Below are 27,928 nucleotides of genomic sequence, written 5' to 3'. Positions count from 1 at the left end.
TCATCTCCTGCCCTCTGATGGGATGTGGTGGGAAGAGCAGCCTGGAAGACCTCCGAAAGGCCTTCAGGGACTTTCTCCCAGTGTTCTGATGAAGATCATCTGACACCTTTCTGCCCATAGTAATAATCTCTTTAGCAGAATTCCCTTGGCCACTTTGGTTCGTTTTCCGAGAGATGTCTTTTCACGCTTCATGTGCCCGGGCCATGAATTTGCAAATTACTTTTCTTTCTCTTCTCTCACATCTTGTATGTGGTTAAAAGTATCCATGCCCATCTACCAGTAGTTTGCTTAGACACATCTTCCCTTAAATACCCCAGTGCATAGCTCCTGTATACAGCTTCCATCAAGCCCTTGGACATGGGCGAAATAGGCCAAATTCTTGCCACTGTGTGACAGACTCTCATTTGCTCCTGTTTCTAATACTACCCTATGTTTCCTGTTGAGACATCGGAGTTGCCTTTACTGTCCCCATTTCTGACATTCTGTTTTGTAATAAAGGAAGTAATGCTTAGAAGACAGGCTTCCCCTGAGGCTCTTCATCATCTTCTGAGCTCCCCCCGCCCCAGTTGATCTTCATGCTCCATTCATAGCAGCCTAGATATTTTCTAGTCTGTTCCTTCCAATTCTTCCAATTCCATCTCATTGCCCAATTCCAAAGCTCCCTCTACATTTTCAGGTACTTGGTACGACCATCCTGCCAGTTTCAGCCTTCTGTCAGCCCATTCCATGTTCTGCATGTTTCTATGGGACCATACCACAGACTAATTTATAATGAATAATACACTTGGCTCAGGTGTTTTGGAGCCTGGGAAGTCTATGTCCTAGGAACCAGAGTATGTGGGGGTCCTTCTGCTCCGCTCTATGATGGAAGGCGTCCTATGGGCAAGGGAATACAGAGTTCATACTTCCAGCCTTATGGCCTTTGAAGATCAATGTTAGTCCATGCTTGAGTCTGGAGCCTTTATGACATAACACCTCCTGTTAGGCCCCCTCTTCTCAATATGTTGCTTTGTGGAAAACACCATCAAATCACCCATTTATCACGGATTTTATCCTCAGCCTCTGGTTTTCATGACATGTACATTTTTTCAGTATCATATATGATTTTAATGCTATAAATTTTCTTTTTTGGTTTTTTGAGGCAGGGTTTCTCTGTGTAGCCTTGGCTGTCCTAGACTCATTTTGTAGACCAGGTTGGCCTCGAACTCACAGCGATCCACCTGCCTCTACCTCCCAAGTGCTGGGATTAAAGGCGTGCGCCACCATGCCCAGCTAATGCTGTAATTCTTAATAACACTTAAACATTAGACTTAGACTCCTCAGGTTATGTTCACCTGTCTCCAGTCTTCAGGTATCAGGGGTTAGGATCAAGAACTTGGTCTGCTTGGCGAGCAGTGGCATGTATGTCAGTGGTGGGGTATCTTTATAGCCCTGGACCAGTACAGGGTCGTTTATAGAAGAAAGAAAGAGTTTTCCGTAGAAAGGAAATAAGGTTGTAAAATCAAATATAAACTGAAGGATCACAAGCAAATCAGAAACTGGTCTCCGTGCCATGCCCTCTGTGGTGGGGCGCATGACTGCCTCCTTTAGATTCCCTTGGCTCTAAAATGTTAGCAGTAAACGTCTGTTATTCAGCCATGCATTTATTCAATAATTAATCTTCACCTACTGAAGTCCAGCCATTGCCCTGAGAAGGAGTGGCATAACACTGTATGCTACGAAGGAATGGAGTGATCCATAAAAAGAATTCCATTTCCTTCAGTAATGACCCATTGTAATAGTGTTGGAAGCTTTGCTTGGAGGAATCTAATATCTTCACCTTCGGCCAGTGAGTCCTCGGGTTGGATGAGATGTGGTGTTCCTGTAGGATCACTTGGTTTACCTAGGAGTTGCTTTGGGGACCAGCCAGGTGCTGCTTTAAAACAGCATCATTATCAGCAGGCTCAGAGAAGCTGAAATAGTTGGAGCAGTCTAGTTACCCTCAATGCCTGTCAATTCAAGCTGATTTGTCCCTAGACGACTCATGTGGAAACTCAAGGCTGAGGAACCTAAGAGTTGGCGTGAGGGCGCCTGCAGAAGACCGTTCACCCCAGGACAGACCGTTCAACCCGAGACAGACCGTTCACCCCGGGACAGACCGTTTGACTTGGGTTTATGTTTCAGACAAGTGCATTAATTCTGCCCTCGAGTCACTGCCAGCCTTGTTTTTCTGTAGGGAAACATGATTTTGTTCTCCTGAGATAATTTTTCCTGCTTCAATGCCCAAGGTGATTTGACAATTAAAAAAAAAAAAAAACCCATAATGGCCTATGTCCTGTCCTGCTGTCTCTGTGTCAGACACTGTCCCAAGCGAGCCTTTTCTTAGTTACTAAGTGAAATCTTGCTCCAGCTCTACAGCTTGGGCGTTTTGGGTATACCCATGTGAGAAACAAACAGTTTCTTAACAAAGTAATGAGCACCTTGCTTCAAAGACAAGCTTCTCCTTGGATGCAGGAAGTCCCAATTGTGTAACATGGATGATTTTGCCAACTAAAGAGCTTCTAAACATTGAGACACTTTCCAGGTTTCTGTTACAGCCTCTGATTCTACCTCCAGTGACATGTTGACACAAAACTTAGTTGCACAGAGTTAGACATGCTTGCTGTACGTTTGCTTTCTCAGAACATCTCGTGACGTCTCATGTAACACTGTCCGGCTTGGTGGAGCATTTAGCAATCTCTGACGGAAAGAATCCGTGTAATTCACTCACCTCCCTGCCACCCCCTATACACACAAAGCAGCTGTGCATGAAGTCACACAGGAAGCTGGTGACAGCCTGGGCTCTAGCTCTTAACCTAGTGCTTCTTATTTTCTTGTCTCTGCACTTGGCGTCCTTTCAGTGTGATTAAAAACCTTACCAAATGTGCTGTCCGGCTGGAATATAAAATTAAATGAATAATTGTAGCTTTTAGCCTTGTTCATACATTCCCATAGACAAAGGCCTTTATTCACTTTTCCTTGGAAAATGCCTGTTGCTGGGAGGTCGCTGCAGTGGAGAAAGCAGGAAACAGCTCAGGGGTGACAAGTTTAAATAAGGTAGGCATAGACAGTGGTGCCTCTGCTCTAGGGCTTGCACTTGGCAGTGGCAGGGTGTACGTGTGTAAGGCTGTCAGTTTACGAATGTTCTAGTTGAAGCTGTACCAAATAGGATTCAGTGACTATTTTCAGCTGACCCTGAGTACTCATAGTGAACTTGGTACTGGTGCTAGAAGAGCCAGTGTCTCTGCCTTAGTCAGGAAAATTCAGAAATAGTCACCGGAATAAAAAAGCTGCAGATGCTTTCCTGTGGGTGTGAGCAGACATGTCCATGTTGAGGGACTGCTTTATCACCTCTCTCTATAGTTCCTTGAGGTCTCTTCCACTGTACCTGGAGCTAGGCTGGGGGCCAGCAAGCCCCCAAAATCCTTCTGTCCCTCCCCAGCATCGTGGGATTACAGATGCACGGAACTGTGTCCAGGTTTTTTATGTGGGATTCAGGTCCTCATGGTTGGTACAGCAAATGTTTGTCCTCGCTGAGCCATCTCCTTAGTCTGGTGAAAGTGGAGATGGGAGAGATGTGCTGCAGACGCACTGAGAGGGATGCCAGGGCTGTGAAGGGAGGCTGAGGGAGGCTTCCTGGGGAATGGAGCATTTTCAAGCAACGCCAGCCATGGGAAGTGAGCTCAGGACGGTGTATAGCCTGTGTCAATAGGCAGTGGCTTTGCGAGTCTACGATCCGGGGGAGTAGGGCCTGTTCCCCTTATTCCATCTAGCTGCAGAAGTAGCTAAAGCTTCTCTGCTTGCTCAGGCCTTGGACTGGGCAAAGGTGCATCTCTGTGAATGTCAGGACTCAAGCAGGCTTTGGTTGAGAACAGGTGGAAATGCCCTTGAGCCATCATGCCCCCCCCCCACTCCACCCTCCACCCCGCCCCCAGGTTTATCTTTGTTCCCATTAGCACCCAAGAGATAAAACTTGTTGTGTATATCTCCCAATGACGTCTGCATCTCCCCTCTGGGTACCCCTTAGTTCTGACCCCCCTTTCCCCTTGTGCTTGTCACCAACACCCCATTTCTACTTCTTCATCTTCTAGCATCTGACACACTCAGTTTCTAAGTATCAGCCTGGAGAATAGGGCCCTGTCTATTTTGTTCAGTTACCTTTTCCAGTGCCTGGTGCACAGTAGGTGCTCGGTAAATACTGACAGATTCGTTAAAAGAAACTGTGGGGGCGTTCCCAGTCAAACTGTGCTCTGGTAATGGCTTCTCTTCTCTTCTGGCATTTGTGAAGGTACCTGTCCCTCACTGCAGTGAGCTCGCGCTCTCTCTCTCTCTCTCTCTCTCTCTCTCTCTCTCTCTCTCTCTCTCTCCTCATTCTCCATCCAGGCTTGGAGGTGCCTTCCTCCCTGACAAAACTTGCCTTCTGGTGTCAGCTGGTAACTGTGTTCAGATCAAGGCCAGTTTCTTCCCAGCCTTGGCTGGTACCCTTTGGCCCAGAGCCTGACACTCATGTGCCATGATCTTTCTAGACTGTGCTGGGCCTGACTCCTTCCCTGGAATGCTATATAATGTCCCAGAGAAAGCCCTTGACCTGAGAGGCCAGAGACTGGTTCCATGGGGGAGAGGTACGAGTCTCCTTGTGCCTCTGAGTGTGCGTCAGAACCCTGCGTTCCTAGGTACTCACAGAGTTGTGCTAGGTACTCTTGTGAAAGTACACACCAAGCACAGGCCTCGGTCTTCATGCTATGAAAGCTCAGAGAATGTCTCATCAGCCTTCGCTTCCCCCGAGAGGCTCCCAGACGCACCAAGAGGCTGAGTCTGAACAGCCTGAATTGTCTAAAACGGTCTCGTTCTTTGTATTTATCCTGTGGATGTGTCGAGGTATGTTCATGCCAGCAGCACTTGTGGAGATCAGAGGTCAGTTTGTGGAAATCGGTTCTCTCCTTCTGCCATGTGTGTTCCAGGGACTGAGTTCAGGTCACTGGGTTGGCTGCAGGTGCCCTTACCCAGTGGGCCATGTCACCAGCTAACCTCGATCTATCTAAAAGAAAGCAGTAAGAACAGTAGCTACACTCGAGGGCCACGCGGCGATGGGATGAATTCTCTCCAGTCTTGTGGAAGTTCAGTCTTTGAGCCCAGTGACCCCCCCCCACCCCGCCCCGCCATCCCGCCCCCATGGAGTCAGTGGTTAAGTGGTTTTCCCAGATTAGAATAAGGAAACTAAGGAGTGCCCTAGAGCCTAACCATACCAACCCAGGAGAGGATGTCTGTGCTCCCGTGCGCACCTCAGGAGAGTCTCTCAGCACTTGGAGCCACTCCGCATTTGCTCTGGTTATGGCCTCAAAGCCCCTTTTGTTCAAGGGAGTCTGGGTGATTTTTACAACAGCCCAGGGCTCTGGGGGAAGGGTGAGGTCATGTGACCGGGACATTTTTTTCTGACTATAGTGTCACACCTGTGGATATTATTACCCATGATGAAAAAGCATGTTGGAAGCCGCAAGAAGTACCCCCAGAATGTTAATCACAGTCTCTTTGTCTGTGCAGGTGTCTCCTCTCTTCTCTCCTCTCTTCTCTTCTGATCTCTTCTCCTCTCCTCTCCTCTCTCCTCGTCTTTCTCGCTCTCTCTCTCTCCATACCCAAGGTGATACAAGATGCCCTTCAACGGTGAAAAGCAGTATGTGAGCGAGGACCAGCAGAGCGACTCGGAGTCTTCTCGGTTCTCCGAGAGCATGGCTTCACTCAGTGACTATGAGTGTTCCAGGCAGAGCTTCACCAGCGAGTCCTCCAGCAAAGCCAGCTCTCCTGCCTGTGAGCAACGGGAAGCAAGGCGGGGGGGGGGGGGGGGGTGCTGGCCCTGTGTACTATAGCTCTGAAAACTCAGGGGTGCAGTGAGCAAATCGCACAGTTCCACTTCCTGCCTAGATGCACCAGGAGAGTTTGTCAGAGGCACTGTGGAAGTCTCTGTGTGTTACCTTTGTAACCTGTTTGTTTTATTTTGAGCCTTGTCTCTCACCTCTTTGGTCTGAGCAGCAATCTAAAACCTCCCACGCCTAACCCTGTCTGTCTTGTCTCCTAAATGGTGGAGACCCCCTTCTTGAGATGAACTTGTGCAGCTTAGGGCGGAGGCAAATTAGTCTTTCCTGTTTCACACTGAAGGAAAGCTGCCTTTCCGGAAGGGCGGACAGGAAGTGAAATAATCTGAAGAGGGCTTCTCTGCTGATTTCAAATAGTGTTGGGCACATCTCCTCAGGTGAACCCACAGGAGAATTGCTCCACTGTGGGTTGTGACAGAGCTAGAGAAGTGGCCATCACTACGAGTGACAGCGTTTTCTCCCTCTCTCACCCCCCCCCCACCAGCTCTCCCTCCCCTGGTCTGTAGACACAGGAGATGTGCCAAGCAGGTGGTTTTGTTTTGCTTTGTTGGGGTTTTGTTTTTTTTTGTTTTTTTGTTTTTTTCTTTCCCTACACAAGATTTCACTCTGTAGCCCATGGCAGTTTCCTCCTCAGCCCCATGAGGGCTGCACTTGTAGGTATGAACCACTATACCTGACTGAGCCTTTAAAAAAAAAAAATGTTTTGAATTCGCTTTTTGTCTAGAAAGCACATGACATCTTAAATTAGCATTCTAAGGTAGGAAAAAGCAATGGATGTTCATAAGATCTGATGTCCACTTAAACAGCTTTGTTTATTTCAGTTTTTTGCTTGTTTTGTTTTGTCTTGTTTTGTTTTTGTTTTTTTTCGAGAAAGGATTTCTCTGTGTAGCCTTGGCTGTCCTGGACTCGCTTTGTAGACTCAGGCTGTTCTCGAACTCACAGGGATCCACCAACCTCTGCCTCCCGAGTGCTGGGATTAAAGGCGTGCTCCACCACCACCCCGCTTGTTTTCATTGTTAAAACTTGGGAAATCTATAGTATAGAGAAAAGAAGGGATGACCTGCAGTCTCACCCAGACATGACAGGTGTCACCCTTTCCCACTGGACTCTTGTCCTTAGCACTGTAACCCAAACACTTACTCATGCTGAACTGTTTCCTGAGCACTGTCCTCAGGACCACCCACTACGCCGTGAAGTAAATAGACTGTACCTTTATTTACTGACTGGTCACTGAACAGCCAGCTCCCATCGTGCTTTGCTCTTTTCTAAGTGAGGTTTTATGGGCATCCTGGTGCTTTGAGGGTTGCTGGTTATCACTGGATGATTGGACCACAGACTACACAGACTAGGAGAACCGTAAGGTGGAAACTCAACAGCAGCAATGCACTTCTGCATTTTTTCATTCTTGACTCCGTGTTCAGAGTCTCCACTTCTGATATCATGCCACTAGGCGTCTTGAAGAAGGATTTTGCCAATTCCCAGTATCATCCCTCTCTCATCTGCCCCCTTAGCACTTTCCTCTCCCCTGCCTCCTCTAAACCAAACAAGCAACAAACTGGAAAGTAGTACCTGGCTGCACCTTTATTTGAGGTCATGGTTTTTAATTAACTGAAGATGAGATTTTTTTTTTCAACCATGATTTTGTAAACTTGATTAATCAGAAAAATTTCTTAGTATATATAGATATAACTCAAATTCTTTACTGTTTTTCTACCAAGTTGATAATCCAGCCTCTCAAATATATTGTTATGTTTTAATTATGTATTGAGTTCTTCCTATGTTCTTGACTTAAACTGCCCAGTGTTGGTGCTGCACACCTTTAATTCCAGCGCTTGGGAGGCAGAGGCAGGTGGATCTCTGAGTTCAAGGCCAGTGAGCTCCAGGATAGCCAGGGCTACATACAGAAACCATGTCTTGGAAAAAATTTAATCATCATCATCACCTTCATCTCATCATCATCAGCCTGTTAAGGAGCCAGTGTATGTATCAGTGGAGTCAAATGAACTAACAAATAGCAGAAATTGGAATGGAACTTCAGCCTTATACTAAACTGCCTGTACAGTTAGGAAGTATGCAACCTTATCTACCAGTCTACTGTTTAATGTAGATAAACACATAGCAATAAGCACTGAAAGGACGTTAGAGCAGGCATGTCTTTAGGAGTTTGTCATAGGAGCATTTGAAAATTCATTATCAAGTATGGTAACTGAAGTTACAGAAGTAGTGCTTTCACATATGAAATTATTGCCTCTTTTTTTTGTTTGTTTGTTTGTTTTTTGTTTCTGGTGACAAGGTTTCTCTCTGTAGCCCTGACTGTCCTGGAACTCACTTTTTAGACCAGGCTGGCCTCGAACTCAGAGATCTGCCTGCCTCTGCCTTCCAAGTGCTGGGATTACAGGCAAGCCATTTTGGGGAGGGGGGTTAAGCTGCCGTTGAACCTCTGGCATGCACTCTGGTGCCCATGTTTGGATCACTGCCCCTTGGCAGTGCGGCCTTGTGGGCACACAGAAGAGGGAGATGCAGGCTATCCTAATGAGACCTAACAGACTGAGGCCAGATGGGGGTGGAAGAGGCCCCCCCCCCCCCGTTGGAGACCTGAGGAAGGAGAATGGGCAGAAGAGAGAGGGGGGATGGAAAAGGGAAAATAAGAGCAAGGGGATAATAAACAGGATGTACTGTGAATAAATTATTATAAATTTAAAAATCAATTAAAAAAAATCTTTACCAAGCCCACTCCTTTTTTTTAGTGTATATCCTCTAACTTGTAAAACCCTGAGATTTTTCCTGAGAATGAGCCTGACTTGACACTGGGAGACTCTGATGACAGCTCCTTGTTTACTGAATTAGCTGACTGCATTTTTTTTTTCCTTCTTTCAGCAACAAGCCCTCCTAGGGGCGTAATGTTTGATGACGTGATGGCTGCAGCAAAGAACTTGTCCGACATGACTCTTGCTCATGAAATAGCTGTGAATGAGAACTTCCAGTTGGAGAAAAATGCCCTCCCAGAGAACAGGTAACCGGAAGCCTGTGGGCTGCGTGAACGCTGCTGTCCGTTCTCTCTGTGCGCACGCGCACACATCGTTGGTTCCCGGAAGTTCCTGTACAGTGTCCACAGCAGATAAATGCTGTTCAGCTCTCTTACAAGGCCTTCTGCTTGCAGACTAAACAAAGTTCCTCTCGGCACATTTTCCCAGAGTCTTTAGAACTCAGTACATCATTTCATGAGAAAAAAGGAAAACATCTCCTGATATCCCTGAATTTCCTAGACTACAGTTACCTCCTTACTGTAATGTGTACCAACCCCTTTTTGTTTAAAATGTCATGTATTTTTATGGTTTTATACATGAGGGCATTTTGCCTGTGTGTTATGTCTGTGTAGTACATACATTCCTGATGCTCAAAGAGGAAGTTTATGTAGGCTGCTCTGGAACTGGAGCTTTAGACAGTTGAGAGCCTTCATGTGGGTGCTGGGAATCAAACCTGGGTCCTCTGGAAGAGCAACCAGTGTTCTTAACCATGGAGCCGTCGCTCCAACCTTAGAATGTATACTTTTGAAAGTACAGTCGACCCAATTTGTTAGACAATGTCTTTAGGGACACCTGGTGAAGTTAGGTTTCGGCCATAAAGCGGGAGTGCAAATAAATGATTCGATTGGTTGCACTGCCTTGCCGCCCTTCTGGCATGCTTCCCCGGAGAATTACAAAGGTAAGACATGCATTGCAGCTGATTTGCAAACATAAATGCAAGTGCCAATACTCACTCAACAGAGATTGGCCCACTCCAGTCAGGTAAGTGTGGCCTGTAAGGTCAGAGGCTCAGAGGTCCTGCCGCCTCTGTCATTGTTGTAAAGCTGTGTGAAAGAATCTTAGGCACTGGATTGACAGATTCCTTGACAGAAATCTCCCCTCCTCAGGCACTAGCATCGGTGTGGATATTTAGAGTGGCTCAGTTGGATTGGGTGTGCAGTTACAGGGATGCATGAACTCCCACTCCTCAGACTAGTAATTTTCGTCTCTCATGGGGCTGCTATGTACTTAGCTGTTTGTACGAAGAGAACATTAGGAGACAGATTTGGCCTTCAAATTGTTAGCTTACTCAGCAGGCTTTCATTGGCTGCATACTAACTGTCAGGCAGGAAGGGTTGTGAGAAATGCCTGGGAAGTGGATTGCTTGCTAGGCGGAAGGGGCTCCTTGGTAGGTAGAGTGCAGGAAAAATCCATGATTTTCTAAAAGCTGTTGTAAGTTCTGCTGGGACCAGTGAGATGCCTCAGGTTCCTGCTGCCAAGCCAGACAGCCTGAGTTACCTTGCGTTTGCGTCTCAGGATGCCACATGGCGGAAGGAAGGAGAGAGCCTGCGAGTTGTTGTCTGACTTCACATGCATGCTATGTCTCTGTCTCTCTCTGTCTCTCTCTGTCTGTCTGTCTGTCTCTGTCTGCCTCTGCTCTGTCTGTCTCTCTCTCTCTCTCTCTCTCTCTCTCTGTGTGTGTGTGTGTGTGTGTGTGTGTGTGTGTGTGTGTGTGTGTGTGTGAGAGATTAAATGTAGTTAAGAGTTCTGTGAGGGGCTGGAGAGATCGCTCAGCCATTAAAGGCTAGGCTCACAATCAAAACTATTAAGAGTTCTGTGGGAATGTATCGACTTAAGAGACCGAGCATGGTGGTGCTCTCTTGTGAGCTCTTCCTGGGCTCTTCCTTTCAGCCGTTCACCCCTGACTCACTTTAAATGGTTCATCTGAGAAAAAGATGGAAGCCACTCATAGGAATGGTTCCTTGGGACCAGCCTGTTCTGTCCCTTGCCATAAAACTTCAGCTGTTGAAGAAAGAGCAGTGCTGTGCCTTATCCCTAAAATATAGAGCTGTGTAGAAGACTGTCCACTAACGCATGATATAGTGAAGTTATTAAAAGATAAGCTAAGGGAACATTTTAGAGTTTAGGGGGAACAACATGAATATCTAAATGAAAAAATGTATTATATTGTGTATATTGTATATTTTTTAATATTTGTATTTTGTGTGTGTGTGTGTGTGTGTGTGTGTGCTATGAGTGTGTTATGGCCTGTGCATGGAGGCCACAAGATGGCCTCTGACTCCTTGGAGCTGAGTTACACTTGTCTGTGGGACACTGGCTTGTTAAGAGGGCTCTGATATCTGACTTCTGGACCTCACGGTTGCACAGTGCTCTTAAGCACTAAGCCATCCCTCCAGCCCAGTATTCTTTACCAGTGTGAAAACAATGTCCATGCTTTGAACAAGGAAAATATACTAAAAGATTAATGATGGGCTTAAGTGTAAGCTATGTGTTCTGGGTTGTTAAAAATGTTTTTTAAGATAGCAATAGTAAACTTATGTCTATTAATGCTGATTTTAAAATAGCCTGTTTCATTGCTGTAGCCTTGCTGGTCAAGTGAAGCGTGTTGTTCACCAGGCCTTCTGGGATGTCCTGGAAGCAGATCTCACTGCGGAGCCTCCCCAGTATGAATATGCCATCAAACTGTTTGAAGAAATCAGAGAGGCAAGTTGACGACGTGTATACCATTAATGCTGTAAGCTGCTGGGGCCAGTGTAGTGGGATAGCTTCTCAGCAGTAGAAACCTCTCACAAGCTTAGAGACTGAGAAGTCAGAGACCAAGGCATCAGCAGATTTGCTGCCTGGCGAAGGCCCATTTCACAGGGAGCCATTCCTGCTATAAACTATACAGTAGAAGGAAGCAAAGGAGCCATGCCAGTGGGGGGGGGGTATCTCTCCCATAAAGGTATTAATCCCATTCATAAACATGTGAGTATGTGTGTGTGCGTGTGCATACACACACGCACACACACATACACACACACACACTGTAGCAGTTGGTTTCCTCTCCCAAAGACTAGTTGGTATCTTCGTATTATCACTCATTTTAAAAGACTGAGTCCACTCAGTTATCCATAGATTCTTCGGTGCACTTTCTATAGTTAGGTAGAATCTAGGAAAACAAAGCAGAAGACCGAGCTCAGGGCAGTGCTTTAAGCACAAAATAAGACCTTAGAGTTAGATCTGGGTTCATAATGGGCTCACCCTGTAAAAATGCCGGTTTCTTGAGTGTTGACAGGGTAGTTGTAAAAACTGAAGTGGATCATGGCAGCCCTTTTCAGTGACATTTGCAAGGTGCTTGCTCTTTTCCACGAGGTGCAGCACTGTTCTTAGGCACACGATTCTCTAACTCAGCCAGGGGCACCAAGCTCTGAGGGCAGAAGGGTTTCAGTGGAGACTGTCAGGCTTGGAGCTGTTTTGTTCCACAGCCATAACTGAGTATGCAAGCTCAGAGTCCACTCAGCTAACGGTTGGCTTGCGCAGGATGTGTGCACAAAGTAGTCTTGTGGGCTTACGGGGGTGGGGATGGGCGTAATCTACTCTTGAGTATTTTTGGAGCCTTCGTCCCTTGCTGAAGGCTTTTGGTTGTGTTACGGTTCTGCTTCCTTGCCAGTTGCTTTCATTCTAAAACGTCAGTCCTTCAGGCAGTGGCGGCTTTTGGTCCAGCTGGGTGAGCTTTCTTGTCAAGATTGAGACCCTGCTTGTCTCTGATGTGCCTCCAGGCTGAGGCACAGCTTGCAGCATTTTGGATGCTACGGCGTGCACGGGAGCATCTTCCTCTGTGACAGGGCTGCTGCCTCCCCTTTGCCTCTGCAGATTCTTCTGTCTTTCCTCACTCCTGGTGGAAACAGGCTTCACAACCAGATCTGTGAGGTCTTGGACATTGACCTCATTAGACAGCAGGCTGAGCACAGTGCTGTGGACATCCAGGGTCTGGCCAACTACGTCATCAACACGATGGGAAAGATATGTGCTCCCGTGAGAGATGAAGATATCAGAGAGCTGAAGGCTACCACCAACATAGTGGAGATGATGAGGTTAGCCCTTTTCCTGTCTGCGTTTTCTTACAGTGTCCTCGCATTCTTTCAATAGAGACCTGGGAGTAATGGAAGCATAGATAGCTGGCCTTCCAGAGAAGTTTTGTGATGCCCAGGGGAAAGCAGAAACAGGAGCCAGTCAGTCCTTGACAGTATGTAGAATTTTCTAGCAAGGTTGTTAGTCTGCGTTCAGTAGGCCTCTGGGGTTACAGTAATAAAAGCAGAGCTCCTGGCACCAAGAGTTTAGGGTGAAAAGCAGAGACAGCCCTTGATTAGTGAACTGGTGATGAAACAGTTGTTTCTGGTGCTGTCAGAGGAGTTGTAGAGGGTAGCGCTTCCAGCCAGGATATCCTAATGTAGTCAGGGTTAGAGGAAGCCATCTGCATTGGTGGGAGTCATTGGTGGCTACTGAATCCTCAGGGATTTCATCAATACAAAGTTGTACTGGTGTCTCACTCTATGATTATTGGTCAGGCAGCTCTCCACTTGCCTTGTGGGGGGCCCCAAAACTCCTCTGTCCTTGGCTGCCCCCTCACCTAGATATGACATTTTTCTCCATGTAGCTACAAGTGGAAAGAGACTGTGGGACCCTGAAGAAGCATTATACCCTTGACTTTGACTAGCCACACAGTGCCATATGGATTGGAGCCTCACCGTAGCCTTATGTCTGCCAGGGATAGGTCGTCAGCATCCAGCTCTGCAAGGATGTGAGGCTCACACTAACGTCTGTAGACTGCAGCTTCCCTGTGATCCCAGAGGATGCTGTGAGCTGCTATTGCTATTGGCACGAACTGTTTTTTTTTTTAAATGAACACAGAGTCATATTGAGGATTGAATTTTATGTCATAGTTTTAGAAAGCAAAGGCGATGGGAACCAGTCTGTATGTAGAATGTAATTTCATTTGTAGCCTGTAGCAAGTTGATAATTTCTCAAGGTGACACATCACCCATCTATAAAGTGGGCTTTATATGTCTTTAGAATTGTGCTGAGGTCTGGAAGATTATAGAAGCTCTGCCTCTAGTTACCAATATTGCTGTCATATGATGTCAAATCTCCAGTGTTTATCTTGGTCATTATTATCTACTGGGTGCCACGTTTCTGATCTGCTGAGCTTCGAGTTGCTTGCATAAGCATGGGTGGAGGCTATTTGCAGGAGTATGGATAACTCAGCCAGCAGCTACAATCACTGAAGAAAATACCAACCCCCATCTCCTGGCAACCATTAACTGCTCACAGTTCCTAGGCAGAGGTGGGGACTTCATGGATGCCTCCTCTATTCGTTTTGGAATGGTGAAAGGACCCAGTGTTGTACCCTTCACCCACTATGTCTGAGATTAAGAACAGCACCAATCTATAAGTATAAACATAAACATTTAGAAGGCAGTTTGACAATGTGTGTATTTAGCCAAACAACAATAGTAGGTGTCCTTATGGCCCATGACCTTCCAAGTCATAGGATTTTGTTTCAGCTTACAGTACCAGGTATATATTTCTACCTATGAAGTAGGCCTTAAATCCAATCAGAAGGTAGTTATTTACCCAATAAACAGTCATGCCACTGTTGCCCAGCAGGTCTGTTGTTGTAGCATACAGTGTTCACAGATAGATACACTGTACACTAGTAGCTAGGGGGAGCTGCCATCTTAGTTCAAGCTTGATTTCTCCATGTCTGACGATCAAAGAGGATAGAATTTTTAGCAGTGGGGTCTTATATCTAATTGTGGTAGACAACCAAGAACAGTTTTGTTAGCAATAAACTATAGCAATAGACTATTTTGTTTGGGGGGATATTTGAGGACCTCTCTGGGTCACAGCTCAGAGAGTGATGTCCCCTTCCTAACAATGGAATTTCTGGTCAAAGACCCGTGACTTCTGGGAGCAGCGTTACCTGCTCATGTAGGGTTTCTTCATTCTAAACCTGTTTTTTTTGTTTTTGTTTTTTTTTAATGGGGATTTCTAGTTAGCTTATAAAGCAGTGAGTTTTATATGGAATTTTAATACATCTTTTGTTACACCACCCTCAGGCCCATCCCTGTTTAAACCTTTTCACACATCATAGCTTCCCCTCTTCAACTTTTATATTCTGTATGTTTTACTGTCTTAAACTCTTCAGGCCTTCTGTAACCTCCTGGATTTTTTTCTTGTTCTTGCCCTTTGCGGGCACTTCAACCACACAACACATAAATCTCAGAAGCCTAAGCTAGAATCTTCACATGAGGGAAGACGTGAAGATTGCCTTTGTGGATCTGAGGCACTTCACTCAGGAGAATGTTTTCCAGTTCCCTGCGTTCTCCTATGTATTTTGTCCTCTTGTGTAGTCTTGGCTAGCCTAACCTTGCTTTATAGACCAGGCTGGCCTCGAACTCACAGAGATCCACTTGCCTCTGCCTCCCTGAGTGCTGGATTACAGGTGTGTGCCACCATACCTGGCTAATAATTCTATTTTTTTAGCAATTGAATAAAATTCATAGTAGAAATCGGTGGTTCTCAACCTGTGGGTCACAACCTCTTTAGGATTCAAGTGACCTTTTCACAGGGTCGCCTAAGATCATTGGAAAATACAGATACTTACATTATGATTCATAACAGAAGCAAAATTATAGTTATGAAGTAGCAACAAAAATAATCTTGTGGTTGTGGTCGCCACAACATGAGGAACTGTATTAAAGGGTCACAGCATTAGGATGGTTGAGAGTCACTGATATAAGTGGACTACATTTTCATTATCCATGCACCAGTTGATAGATATTTAGGCTGGTGTCATTTCCTGGCTATTACGTAGAGAGAAGTGAAAAAAACAAATGCTTCCTAAACTTCTATTTTCACTATCTCGCTACTGTTCATAACACCTTTCTAAGGGAATGGCCTCAGAGAAACAAGGCACACAGAGATTGGGGAATTGTGCATGACCGTCAATCTGGTCAGGTGAAAAGCTGACTTTGAACACAGGGCTGCTCAGCTAAAACATAGCTTTCCCTCAATGGCTCACTGCCCTGTCTTTTCCTTTATATGGATGTTCTTTCTTCTTTCCTTAGTAGTAGAATCCTATGCACTGTGTTCAGGCTCCTTAAATCATAGCAGGTTTTCAGTGGTAGTGTTACAAATGTTTTCCACAGGAGATGCTCTTGCAAATGTCTGGAGGAGACATTTGGAAGACACATGTATAACCTTCCTTGAAGAATGACCCTGGTATATAGTCTTTGACACCTCAGATGTTCTCAAGAGGCTTATCTTATCCAGCCTGTGACACACAGGTAGGAGTCGTCAGTTTCCAATTAACTTCCTAACTACTTCTTTGTTTCAATTCTAAAATGTTTAGACAGATCTTCCGTGTCTTGGACCTCATGAGGATGGACATGACGAATTTTGTCATTAGGAATGTTAGACCGCACCTTCAGCGTCATTTGGTGGAATATGAGAGAAACAAATTCCAGGAGATTTTAGAAGAAACTCCAGGTATGTATAATATGATATGTACTTATATAAAAATCCATTCAAAATAACATCCTGTAACTTTTGCCTGTTCATGTAGTGTTACTAAAGAGCTTTGGCTTTCCTATAATTCAAACATGTTTTAAGCCTTTTAAAAGCTGACAACACCAATTTCTCGTTGTTTATTCTGTCCCAGGAAATGTGCTGAGCACATCTTATTTTTCCATTTACTTATTCTGTGCATATTTATTGAGAATCTAAGGTATCTTATTGGGAAGGCATGACAAACAAGTACAAATTGTCAGGTGTCTTATTCTGGAAGAAACAGTAACAAGACAGGAGTGAGGATAGAGGTGTTTGTAGGAGGCTTCTTTAGTAACATTTGAGCAAAGTTTGCTAAGAACTTGGAAGGGTTGTGCAAGGTCTAGGGAGAAGAACTTTCTGGCTCTAGGGAGCTGCAAGAACAGAGACCCTGAAACAGAGACTTGTTTTTGAAGTTTGACATGTACAAGGCAGATGTTACCAAAAGAAAATCGATAAGGGAAGGAGGGCTGGCTATGGGCTGAGAGGGAAGCAAAAGCAGACAATATGATGAGATCTAGAACATTCCATTTTAGTGAGGAGTCGGTGGAGAGCCTTGAGCAGGAAAGTGGCAGTGACTTTTACTTTCAGAGCATGTTTCCTGCATGAGGCACATTTCTTGAGAGCAAAGAGGGAAGTACGTGCTGTTGTCTCCTACTTTATAACTGGGGAGTAGGAGGCGCAGTGAGGGTAAATGGTTTGCTTCTATATCCCAGCTTATAAAGTGTGGAGCTAGACTCACCCAGGCAGACTCACAAGTCCATGCACTTAATCACCCGTAATGGGGGGTAAGATGGCCTTAGGGAGTGAGTGCAGATGCTGAGGGGACCGGCTGGGACATATTAGCATCTAGAGGTGACAGAAGGAGGAGAATCAGCAATGGAGACTGAGAGTAGCCAGGGAAGTAGCAGGAAAGTCAAGAGGAGTAGCATCCTACAGGGCAAGTAGGGGCACTGTGAGTGGATATGACAGGACATTTTCAGTAGCCAAGAGTGATGAAGACTTGACCATTGGGTTTGATCCTGAGGATTATTGATAACTTTGATGGGAACAGGCTCAGTAGGTTTATGACTGGAGAGGACGCAGGGAGGGAAGGGATGGAGTAAATACTACCTTCTTCAATCAAGTACCCAGTGAGGTGGGTCCTGTTACCCTTTCTTTTTTCCAGTGAAGAGCTTGAGGTGCCGTGGCAGCTCGCAGGCAGCTGTGTTGATTGGGATTTTATTAGCTGTGATCTAAGGCTGTTGCGTGGCCTACCTTCCCCTTGGCCCTCCTTGAACAGACTGAGCTTTTCCATCACAGCTATAACACAGTAACACTATGTAAACAGGGCACAGTGGACACTGCTTTTAAATGGACTCATACAACTTCAACGCCCCCAGGGGAACACACGGAATGAGGAATGGTCATAAAATAAGGTGTGTTCTGCTTGGTAACAGTGTCATTCCCCTGTGATAGAAATTTAGAGGCAAATTAATATCTTCACAAGGAAATGGTAGACTGTTGATTTTACTTTCCTAATAATTGAAGCTGTTAGATTTTTGAGATAATCATCTCTCTATTGCTGGTGGCAATGCTATGACCTTTTTTTTTTTTTTTTTTTGTCAAACTTATTTATCAATTGGTTCATTCAAGTCTATGAGAGGTTGGCACTGCCATCACCCTCTATTTACATAGGAGGAAGCTGAGTTAAGTTATGGATGATGTCAGTGGGTGGTAGAGCCTGGATAACCCAGATGTTTCCTTGCCTTAGAGCATGGGCCATTTTTTTTTTTTTTTTTTTCCCTTTTGGGTTTTCTAAATAGGGTCCTGTAACTTGCTCTGTAGTCAAGGCTGAACTCAATCTCAGAGATCTGCCTCCTGAGTGCTGGGATTAGAGGCATGTGCATTAACACATTGCAACCCTGCCTCTTCTGGAACAAGACACTGAGTGTCCGTGGGGCACACTACAGAGGGTTCTATGGCATCAGCCAGCAGACAGGCCTAGATAATCTCTGAAGATTCTTTAGTGATAAAAGTTCTGTGACTCCAAGGACTGACTCTATTTTAGCTCCATTGAGAAAGGGATTGGCATTTAAAAAAAAAAAAGAGCCTGAACTTGACTCTGTTCTCTGCGTCCACTTCCTGAGACTTGGTGGTGGGATCATGTGTGCCTGTGTGGTCAAATGCAGTCTTGCCTCCATCCAGTCCAGACAGCTGCGGATCTTGGGAAACTCCTTATCCGGGGTTGGCTCCAGCTTTGTTTATCTCAAATTATTCGCTGCTCCTTAAAACTTAGGTGACCTTATCTTGCATCTCTCATGTTGACTTGGCTTTTTCCCACAGATGTAAGAACACAGCAAAGCCAGTTATGCTTAGAGTTCGTTTTTGCTTAGCTAGAGAAGTCAAGAGTGCAGGAAGCAGAGAACCTGTCAGTTGTTAATCATATCCTGAGTCACCCTGCCAAAAGTTAGTCCCTGCCCTAATATCAAAATAAGAGTCTCACATGAAGTATTAGCACAGAAGGACACAAGTCTTTCTGGATTTTTTTTTGGCATATATGTGTATGTATGTATGCATGTATGTATGTGTGCATGTGCACATGCCATAGCGTGTACATCGGAGGACAACCTGTAGGAGTCAGTCCTCTCCTTCAATCATGTGGATCCAGGGGTGAGGCTCCAATCATCTGACTTGGTGATGGATATCGCCTTTCCCTGCTGAGCTATCTGCCTGGCCTAAGGCGGGAACTATTTTTATATACGTATAACTTTATAGAAGCAAATTAATACAAAGGAGTCTGAATTTCTGAATTCAGGATAAAATATCATTTTGATGGGATATTTTGTTGTCTAATTGCTTATTTGGAATAGACTCAGAAAAACTTAGGCAATGATTGGGTTCATGTGCAAAGTATTAATAAGGTATATTGGGCATAACAGCTAAGTTACCCTTAGGAATAATATGGGACTCTCTTCAAAAAGAAAAACGCTTGCTTATTTACATAGTGTGTCTGATAAGATGTTCTCATGAACTCATTTCACATTGTTCTTTTTAAATGCCAATGAAATATATCAAGTCCCATTGTGATTATCTAGGCCTGGCACATAAAGCAATTTAGGAATATTTTAAAGAGAACTCAGGGGTGGTTTGAATGAAAATGACTCCTGGGAAGTGCAACCTTGTTGGAGGAGGTGTGTCACTGGGGGTGGGCTTTGGGCTTTCAGAATCTCAAGCCAGGCCAAGTGTCAGTCTCTCTTCCTGCTGCCTGCTGATCAGGATGTAGACCTCTCAGCTCCCTCTCCAGCACCATGTCTGCCTGTGTGCTGCCATGGCTCTGAAACCATAAATGTTTTCCATTATAAGAGTTGCTGTGGTCATAGTGTCTCTTCACAGCAATAAAACCCTAACTAAGATAAACTCTAAACAGATATTGTCAGGCATGCCTCTAATTCCAGAATTCAGGAGACTGAGGCAGGAGGATTGCTGTGAGTTTGAGGACCATTTGGATTATATATTGAATATCAAAGAGTTAGGCTTATACAGTAAGATCCCCGTCTCAGAACAAAAGGACAACAACCAAAACAACAAACAGCAAATCGTAAGGAGGAGGATGCACTGGTGCTCGGCAGCTACCTCAAGAATTGCACCCCAAATTAGGAGCAGAGCTGGTGGAAGCTGGGTCCCCCAAATCCATGTCCAAACTAATCTGTGATTTTTAATCTCTTTCTTTGGATTTCCCCTTTTATGTTATATTAGCTGGACTGTGATACAAGCTACAGAAGCCAACTATCGCTAACAAAGTGCACATGTGCGAACACACACACACACACACACACACACACACACAGAGAGAGAGAGAGAGAGAGAGAGAGAGAGAGAGAGAGAGAGAGAGAGAGAGAGAGAGAGAGAGCGCAGCTAAAGTGCTTGAGCCAGAGCAGGACAAATCAAGGAAAGCCAGGCTGTGTCAGCAGACGGGCTAGTGTGTGCTTCAGACAAGGGCCATCCCTGAACATTCTGGTCCCTTGAGTGCCCAGACAGAGTCCGATGGGCATACACTTAGCGACACCAGCCTTTCATTAGAGAGGCTGGCCCTCTTAAGTGATACCCTGAAAAGAAGACATGAAAAGGGGAGCATGGCAGGAGAAAGAACTAGATGTCACTTTCATGGCGCAGCATCTTCTTGCCTTTCTGCTTCCTGCTCCACCGGAAATGCCCCAGAGCGTTGGCAGTGTTTACTCACCTGTGGATGCCCAGGACTCGGTACAGTACCCATCACATAAAAGGCTGTCAGTAGCTGTCATAGAATACATGAGTAAATGGGGAAGCTTTACTAGGCCCCCCAAGACTTGAGGGGGTTACAAGATACGTCACCTGTATACCTTACCTAGGGGCCGCATGGAGCAGTCAGTGCACCAGTCTTTCAACACAGAGCTAAGAGAAGTGCAGGCTTTTCACTGTAAACCCATGCCTTCTGCTTTTCTGGCCCTGTGCAATTCTGACTATGCACTAGCATGACCTGGCCATGTAAACACCCATGCCCAAGCCCTACCTAGGACAGAGTAAGTCACAAACTCCAGGAGCTGGGAGCTGTACCAGAGTGGTTGCTTGTCTTTTTACATCCCCCTGGGTGACTCTAAGGGCAGCCAGGATTGGCGTCTGCCGAGCTGCACTGCTGCTTTAGCTGTAGATTACTAACTGGGCGTTAACTCTGTCCACTGTGAATAATTAAACTTACAGTCTAACTGCTGAGTAGCCGCCACACTCTGTATCTCCCTGGGCTTCCCCTTGACACTCTGTTGGCTAGCCTTTAAATAAGAGATCTTTTCTGTCTTTATAAACAGAGCTAGCAAACCAGGAAAAGTGTTTGTCACTGAGAAGAAACAGATCTGAGATTCTGGGGTGAGGTGGCTTCAGCGTAGCAGACAGCCCCAGTTGTAAATTACCGCTGTTGAAGTACCCCACTCCAAGGAAGAATTGCAATCTGGTCTTTATTTTTTCTCTTGTTGGCTTTTTTTTTTTTTTAAACATCTGCATCTGTGTTCAGTCTGTTCCTTTTGACAGTTGCTGCCTTATAACCTCTATCAAATGGATGCTTTTATGAGAGCCATGATACAAAAAACAATTTGCTTCTTGTGGGAAATCTTAGAACTGGGTCTAATGTAAAACAAAGTGAATTTTGCCCTAAGGCTGTCACAGCCCAGTAGGGGAAAAAATGCCTCTAAACCTAAAGCCTTCTAGAATAGTCTTCAGTATGATTTCATTTGGTTCATGATGTAGGAGATAGGGAATTCAAAGTTAGTATAAACTCCTGTGAACAAAAAGTAAATGGAAACTAATTGTATCTAAATCAGTGTTTTCATCAGGGGTAGTCTTTGCCTGTGCCCTCCTCAACTGAACCATGCCTAGGGACTTTTGACTGTCCTAGTCTGATGGAAGAAGGGTCATGGTATTCTACTGGCATCTAGCAGGCATAGAGGTCAGAGATCAGGAGTGCTGCTAAACACCCCAGAGTGGTCAGGACTGTGCCCCACAGCAAAGGGTTCTCCAGCCTCAGATGCCAGTGTTTGCCGAGATACCCTATGCTAAATCAAGAATTGAAATGAATGCATTTCATGATGACCTAAAGAGATTTCTTTGTCCTCAGTAAACAAGAAAACCTAGTGGCAGTTGAGCCTCCTTGGATAGCTTCCTGTCTGATGCCATCTCGTTTCACTTAGCAAATGCCTCCATCTTGCCCCCACCATCTGTTGTCTGGAGTAGGCAGCTCCATTGAAGAGGCGGTGCTTGCTAAAGCAGTTTGGATGGTTGGGTTAAGCACCAGTGGAGATGTAGGCTCAGTGACAGTCTTCCAACCCTACCACTTCTCTCATCCTCCCTTCTGGAAGAGTCCTTGCATGACAGTTAGAATTGTACTAAGCAACTGAACTTCCTGTTTTGCCATATTTCTTACATGGCATTCCTGTGGAGATTTGAGTTTTCTTTAAGGAGATCTGCTGAGATTACACTTGTTGAAGTAAAAGCCCTAATTGGTACTAAAAACAAGTTCACATTCTTTATGCCTTTGAGATCATGCTGTCTGAGGTAAATTTTGCACTGACTCACATAGCTGTTTTGTGACAGAGAACCTGTTCAGATTGCCTGTGTTTCAGATACCAAATCCAGTTCAAGTAGAGACAGTCTTCCCCCCTCCCTGAGGTGTCTGGGGAGCTGAACGAGTGACCAGCACAATTGCTAACCCTTATGAAACATCATTTTTTTAATTTGCCAGAAGGTCTCAGAGCATTGCAGGTATTCATTTCTTGAATTTGTACACAGCCGAAGGAAAGGACTGTTGTGCTCTAGGTCCAGTTTACAGATGTGGAAACGCAAGAGCAGATGTGGCATTGTATTAAGTAAGTTAGCCAGGGCACAGTGCTAGCAGTTCACCAGCCACTTACCCCGCAGGGGAGAAGTGTTACACACACAGGTCCTGAGTCATGCCTTGATTGCTCTGCTGTTAGCTTGCCCTAACTTGAGCTTTGTTCTTCAGTGGTGCCGAACTGACTCTGCAGTCGTGTGCTTCACTTGTATGGCGGTGTGAGCTCCATTGGGAGTGGGCTATTGCTGCTCAGCCCCTCTGCTGGAAGTGACATTTGTTTTCCCCAAGTCAGCTGCAGGGAACCCGGTGCCTCTGCTTGCTGGGTCCTGTTTGGGATTTTAGGAATGGGCTGTAGTGGGCATGGGTAGACTGAGTACAGAGCCATTTGCTGAAATTGTAGGTGCCACCACCGTGCCCTGTCTCTTGAGAACTTTCTTCTTGCCTTGGAAGTGCCTGTCTTCTTTTTAAAAATCATATTTTTAGTTTATGTGTATGGGTGACTTGCCTACATATATATCTGTGCACCACATGTTTGCCTGGAACCCATGGAGGCTAAAAGATGGCATGAGGTGCCCCTGGAACTGTTGTTAAAGATGCTTGTGAGCTGCTCTGTGGGTGCTGGGAATCAAACCCAGGACCTCTAGAAGAGCGGGCAGTGCTCTTATAACTGCTGGACCGCCTCTCCAGCCCCTCAGACACCTTTCTTGCTTCTTACATGTCTGGGTTTCAGTGTGTACTTGTGGAAGAAGAGTGAGCTGGCTGGGTCTCTTAGAAAGGCATGTGCTGTCTGAGCACTCTACCCTTGTCATCTCATCTCATTTGAATTAATGCCCTAGAGGCTTCACTTCCAAATGCCAGACCCTGGAATTTGAACTAAGACTTCAAAATGCAAAATTTGGAGGAGAATCAAGATTCAAGACACTCAATCTGAGTTGTTGCTTGATTCACTTGATCTGTGGCTTCCAGAGAGAGTAGGCTTAGGGTGAGGGCCCAGCTATTAAGAGGTAACATGAGGGAGCGCTCTGTCCCTCTCCCATCCCCTCCCCTCCCCTCTCTATCCTGTGTGTATAAATGGAATAAGTCAGTGCCCTGATGCCTATATTAAATCACATACATAACATGCTGCCTGGAGCTGTACATATGCATAAAAGTGCATGTGAAACTGATGAACCCCAAATAAAGCCTGTACCTTGGCTTAGCGCTGGTGTGCTGGAGTCGGCTGATTTTGATGGGTGCTGTGGTTATCTGTGACGTTGTTTGTCAGGTGGCAGCTAGCTGAAGGCCCTATAGGTACTCTGCTGGTTCTTTACTTCACGAGTCTTGAGCTATTTAAAAGTAAAAAGTTTTTTTAAATTACTATAAAGCACCCCCCCCCCCAGCATGGATAATTTCAGAAACATGCTAGGTGCTAGATGATTTCCATTTACAGTGGATTCTGAGGCAAAACTAATCCCTGAAGGCAGCAGCTCACAGCACTGGGGTACAAGTGTCTAGAAAGGGACATGAAAGAATTTCCTAGGTGGTGGAAGTAGGTTTTTTTTTTTTTCTTTTTGTGAATGTACCAGTCTATTTATTCATTCTTTGGCTGAGGGACATCTAGGTGGTTTCCAGATTCTGGCCATTATGAATTAAGCTGCTATGGACATAGTTGAGCAAATGTCCTTCTTGTATGGTGGAGGATATTTCGTGTATATGCCCAGGAGTGGTATTGCTGGGTCTTGAGGTAAAACTATTCCCAATTTTCTGAGAAAACACTAGCTTACTTTCCAAAGTGGTTGTGCAAGTTTGCACTCCCACAAGCAATGAAGGAGTGTTCCCTTCCGCCACATCCTTGCCAGAATGGACTGTCACTTGAGTTTTTAATCCTAACCATGCTGATAATGTGTAAGGTGGAATCTCAAAGGCATTTTGATTTGCATTTCGCTGATGTCTAGTAACATTGAGCATTTTTCAAATGTTCCATGGCTTTTCAACATTCCTTTGTTGAGAATTCTCTGTTTAGTGCTGGGCCCCATATTTTTTTATTAATTTATTCATATTACATCTCGAGTGTCAGCCCTTCCCTTGTTTCCTCCTATTCCTCCCTCGGTGGAAGTGGTTTTTATCTGGTTTGGGGTAGTTGTTGCACACATACATGGTCAAACCTGACCAAAGTGGGCACTTTATAGTGGGGCACTTTATGAAATTATTCTGTGTAATGTACAAGTAAATTATTTTAAAAGCAAAGGTACATAAATACTAGAAACCCATTACTCCCTAAGTATCTCAGTATTGTCTATAGCTAGGACGCCTTTGTACCTGTGTCCTAGTGATGGAAGCACTGTGTACAGTGCTGCTGCCACTCGCTGTTTTCATCCCTCCCACCTGCTCATTCACGTGAGGCAATCGCAGGAAGAGGAGAGCGAGGCTCCGGGAGGTAGAGATCTAGGAACCTTAGGGTGTAGCCGGAAGTGGAAATGATGAACAGGAGTAAGATGTCTAGGGAAACAGCTGACTAACTCATAGAGGTGGGCTCTTGTCCTTGGAGGGGTGTTTATGGAACAGGCAGAGGAAGAGGAAGCCAGGGGTGAGACATGGCATTGTCTGAGGAAAACAGGATGAAAAATCACAGAAACCAAGAAGAGAGAGAGAGCTCCACAAAGGGTGTCCTCAGACGAGAAGCCGTTAAAGAGTGGCTAAAAGGAGGACGAAGCATGTTCGTGGGTTTAACAACTAGAAGATAGCTGGCAGCTTTCAAAACACTGTGGGAAGAGACTGTATGTCCTTAGCCCGCTAACCTGTCCTTTGTACCTCAGGAAATGACACAGCCATTCGTTCAGCCATCCCAGGTGGGGATGTGGCCATAATCCTACAACCCTTTCACACTTCTTCCATTTAGCTGGTCCTCAAGACCCGTGCACGGCCCCTGAGTAGGAATATCATTCCTTTCCCATGACTCCATCTTCGGTGTCCTTGTCCGTTCGCTCTATGGACTGGACTCCAGCTGCCCGCTCTCCTCTTTTATTCAGCCTTCCTCTCAGTGAAGAGTTGCTAACAAACGTCTCTGACTACACCCGTTCGTGTTGGAAAGAATTGTGCGAAGAGGCCTTATTTCCCATAGCCCGTGCTTGTAACCTAAACCTACAAGAGACTGAGCCCAGGGACACGGGGACATGGGCATGCACATGGATCTTGGCAGAAGCATAGCTCTAACCAGACACTCAGATAGGTTGAGCACCCCAAAGGGCCTCATTCATTGAGTCCAAATTCCAGGTCATTTGTGAGCAAGTTTTGGGTAAGCTGGTTTCTGACTGCCAAGCCGATGTCATCAGGAGCTGTTATTTCTCTATCCCTTATGGACCAGCAATACATGATGGGCAATTTCCAGAATGTGCCATATGCTGTCATTTTTAAGTTTTTAAAAGATGTATTTATGAATTGTGTATATAGTGTTTTGTCTGTATATGCGCCTGCGCACCAGAAGAGGGCACCAGATCTCATTGTAGATGGTTGGGAGCTACCATGTGGTTGCTGGGAATTGAAGTCAGGACCTTTGGAAGAGCAGCCAATGCTCTTAACCTCTGAGCCATCTCTCTAACTCCATTTAAAAGTTTTTTGTGGGTATTTTCCTTGATAGCCATGCCAGGCAGCCTTTTCTCCTCTCTGCCCTTCAGGTGCCACTTTGAAGTTCTTTTCTCCTGAGCAGCCTCTCTTCTCTCCTTCCTCCAGCACTCGCCGTAGTCTGTTATAAGCAGTAGTTAGCTATGGGTCTGCCTCTCCATAAGGACTTAGGGCCATCATTGTGTCTTTTCATTCATGCCTGGGGCCTACATAGAATCCTCCATGTAGAATATACAAACAAAAGGGCTGCTCTGCTTAAGAACAACTGTATGTGTGACCTTTTTTCCCCCCCCCCCTTAGATGCCCTCAGTAAAACTACGGAGTGGCTAAAAGAGTCCATAGATGAAGGATTGCTTTCTGAGACTGCTGCAGCTCCCGGAGCTGACCATAGTCCCACGGCAAGCCTAAGCCCTCTGCTGGTGCTAAATAATTGTTACTTGAAACTACTTCAGTGGGATTATCAGAAAAAAGTCTTACCAGAGGTGAGTGGCTTTTCCTCCCCCAAGATGGCCAGCGTTTTCATTCCTGAGTTTTGACTTTGAATGAGCTGGGCTGTCTGTGTTGCATACGGTGAGTTAACTAAAATCGGATAAAAATGAGAATGTGGGTATGCCATGGCTTATTTTACGTTTTCACGGCATTGTGCTTCCCTTTTCATTTTTACATTTTAAACAAATATGCTAGACACTCATGACAGATGGAACACGACTTCAGGAGCTGACAGAAAAGCTGAATCAACTGAAGATGATTGCCTGTGTGTCCCTAATTACCAACAACATGGTGGGCGCTATCACAGAAGGCCTGCCCGAGCTTGCAAACAGGTTAAAAAGGATTTCAGCTGTTCTCCTCGATGGCATGAATAAAGAGTAAGTTCTTCATGCGTGTGTTTGCTTCCTCACACATGCCCATTGTGCGTGTTTCCCAAAAACAGGAAGTCACCTTGGCCATGTAGACGTGACAGTCACCGCTGGCTTTAAAGTTTCTCACACTTGTCTCTACAGTGTCTTCCAGCATCTTGAAAGTTCTAGATGTCCTTTCACAGGAGGCACAGGTGTGTTCCCTGACACATGCAAGAAAGAGTATTGTGTTTCCCCTGCAGGGTTGTGCACAAGAGTTTTTCTGACAGTGCTGAGGGAATAAAAATGAGAACTCCACAGAGCAGCGTGCAGAAGTGCTTTGTCAAAGAGGCCCTCCAGGCTCGAAGGGTCTGCTGTGCTCTTTCTCTCTGATGAGATGATTACTTGACTTTAATGGATCCAGCCTAGGAGGGTTTTTCAAATAAGACAGTTCTGTCTAGCAGCAGCCTGATGGCTCGTTTGCTTTTGGTAAATCCACCTCCAGTGTTGCTCTTCCATTGGCTGTCAGGATCTCACCTGGGTTTTTGCTTTCGGTCCATCCCACTGAGACACTGTCCACAGCGGGTCTAGTCGGTGTTGTCATAGCTCTCACAGGGGTCAAGTCCCCTGCTGCTTTACCTTTTGAGTGGTTTTAGGGCTATGTCCTCTGTTCCTGCCACTGAAGGGAGATGTGCTTGTCCTCCCATCTGCTCTAAAGAACACGAGCTCTGTGCTAAAACCTACAGAAGGAATCTTAAGTGGCTTGGGATGCACACTTCTCAATTTTGGCTAAAACTCAGAGAATGAAGTTTGTCTTGGGCTGTGTGGGTGGAAATGGGCAAATTAAGCCTCCTCTTGTCTTCCTGT

General features: G+C 45.5%; 1 protein-coding gene across 1 annotated transcript in view; it reads left to right on the top strand.

Moving 5' to 3' along the window:
• The first annotated feature begins 5,633 nt into the window (after nt 1-5,633).
• The window catches only part of Tcp11l2 (t-complex 11 like 2), a 30,434-nt gene continuing 8,139 nt past the window's right edge, over nt 5,634-27,928 (top strand). The window contains exons 1-7 of the mRNA XM_051172899.1: nt 5,634-5,823; nt 8,766-8,901; nt 11,278-11,398; nt 12,551-12,771; nt 16,092-16,228; nt 26,526-26,707; nt 26,910-27,091. Coding sequence (XP_051028856.1) covers nt 5,667-5,823; nt 8,766-8,901; nt 11,278-11,398; nt 12,551-12,771; nt 16,092-16,228; nt 26,526-26,707; nt 26,910-27,091 — 1,136 coding nt within the window. The 5' untranslated portion in view covers nt 5,634-5,666. The remainder of the gene's footprint in view (nt 5,824-8,765; nt 8,902-11,277; nt 11,399-12,550; nt 12,772-16,091; nt 16,229-26,525; nt 26,708-26,909; nt 27,092-27,928) is intronic.

Source organism: Acomys russatus, chromosome 31, assembly GCF_903995435.1.
Source record: "Acomys russatus chromosome 31, mAcoRus1.1, whole genome shotgun sequence".
NCBI lineage: Eukaryota > Metazoa > Chordata > Mammalia > Rodentia > Muridae > Acomys > Acomys russatus.
This window is presented reverse-complemented; position numbering and strand designations above follow the sequence as displayed.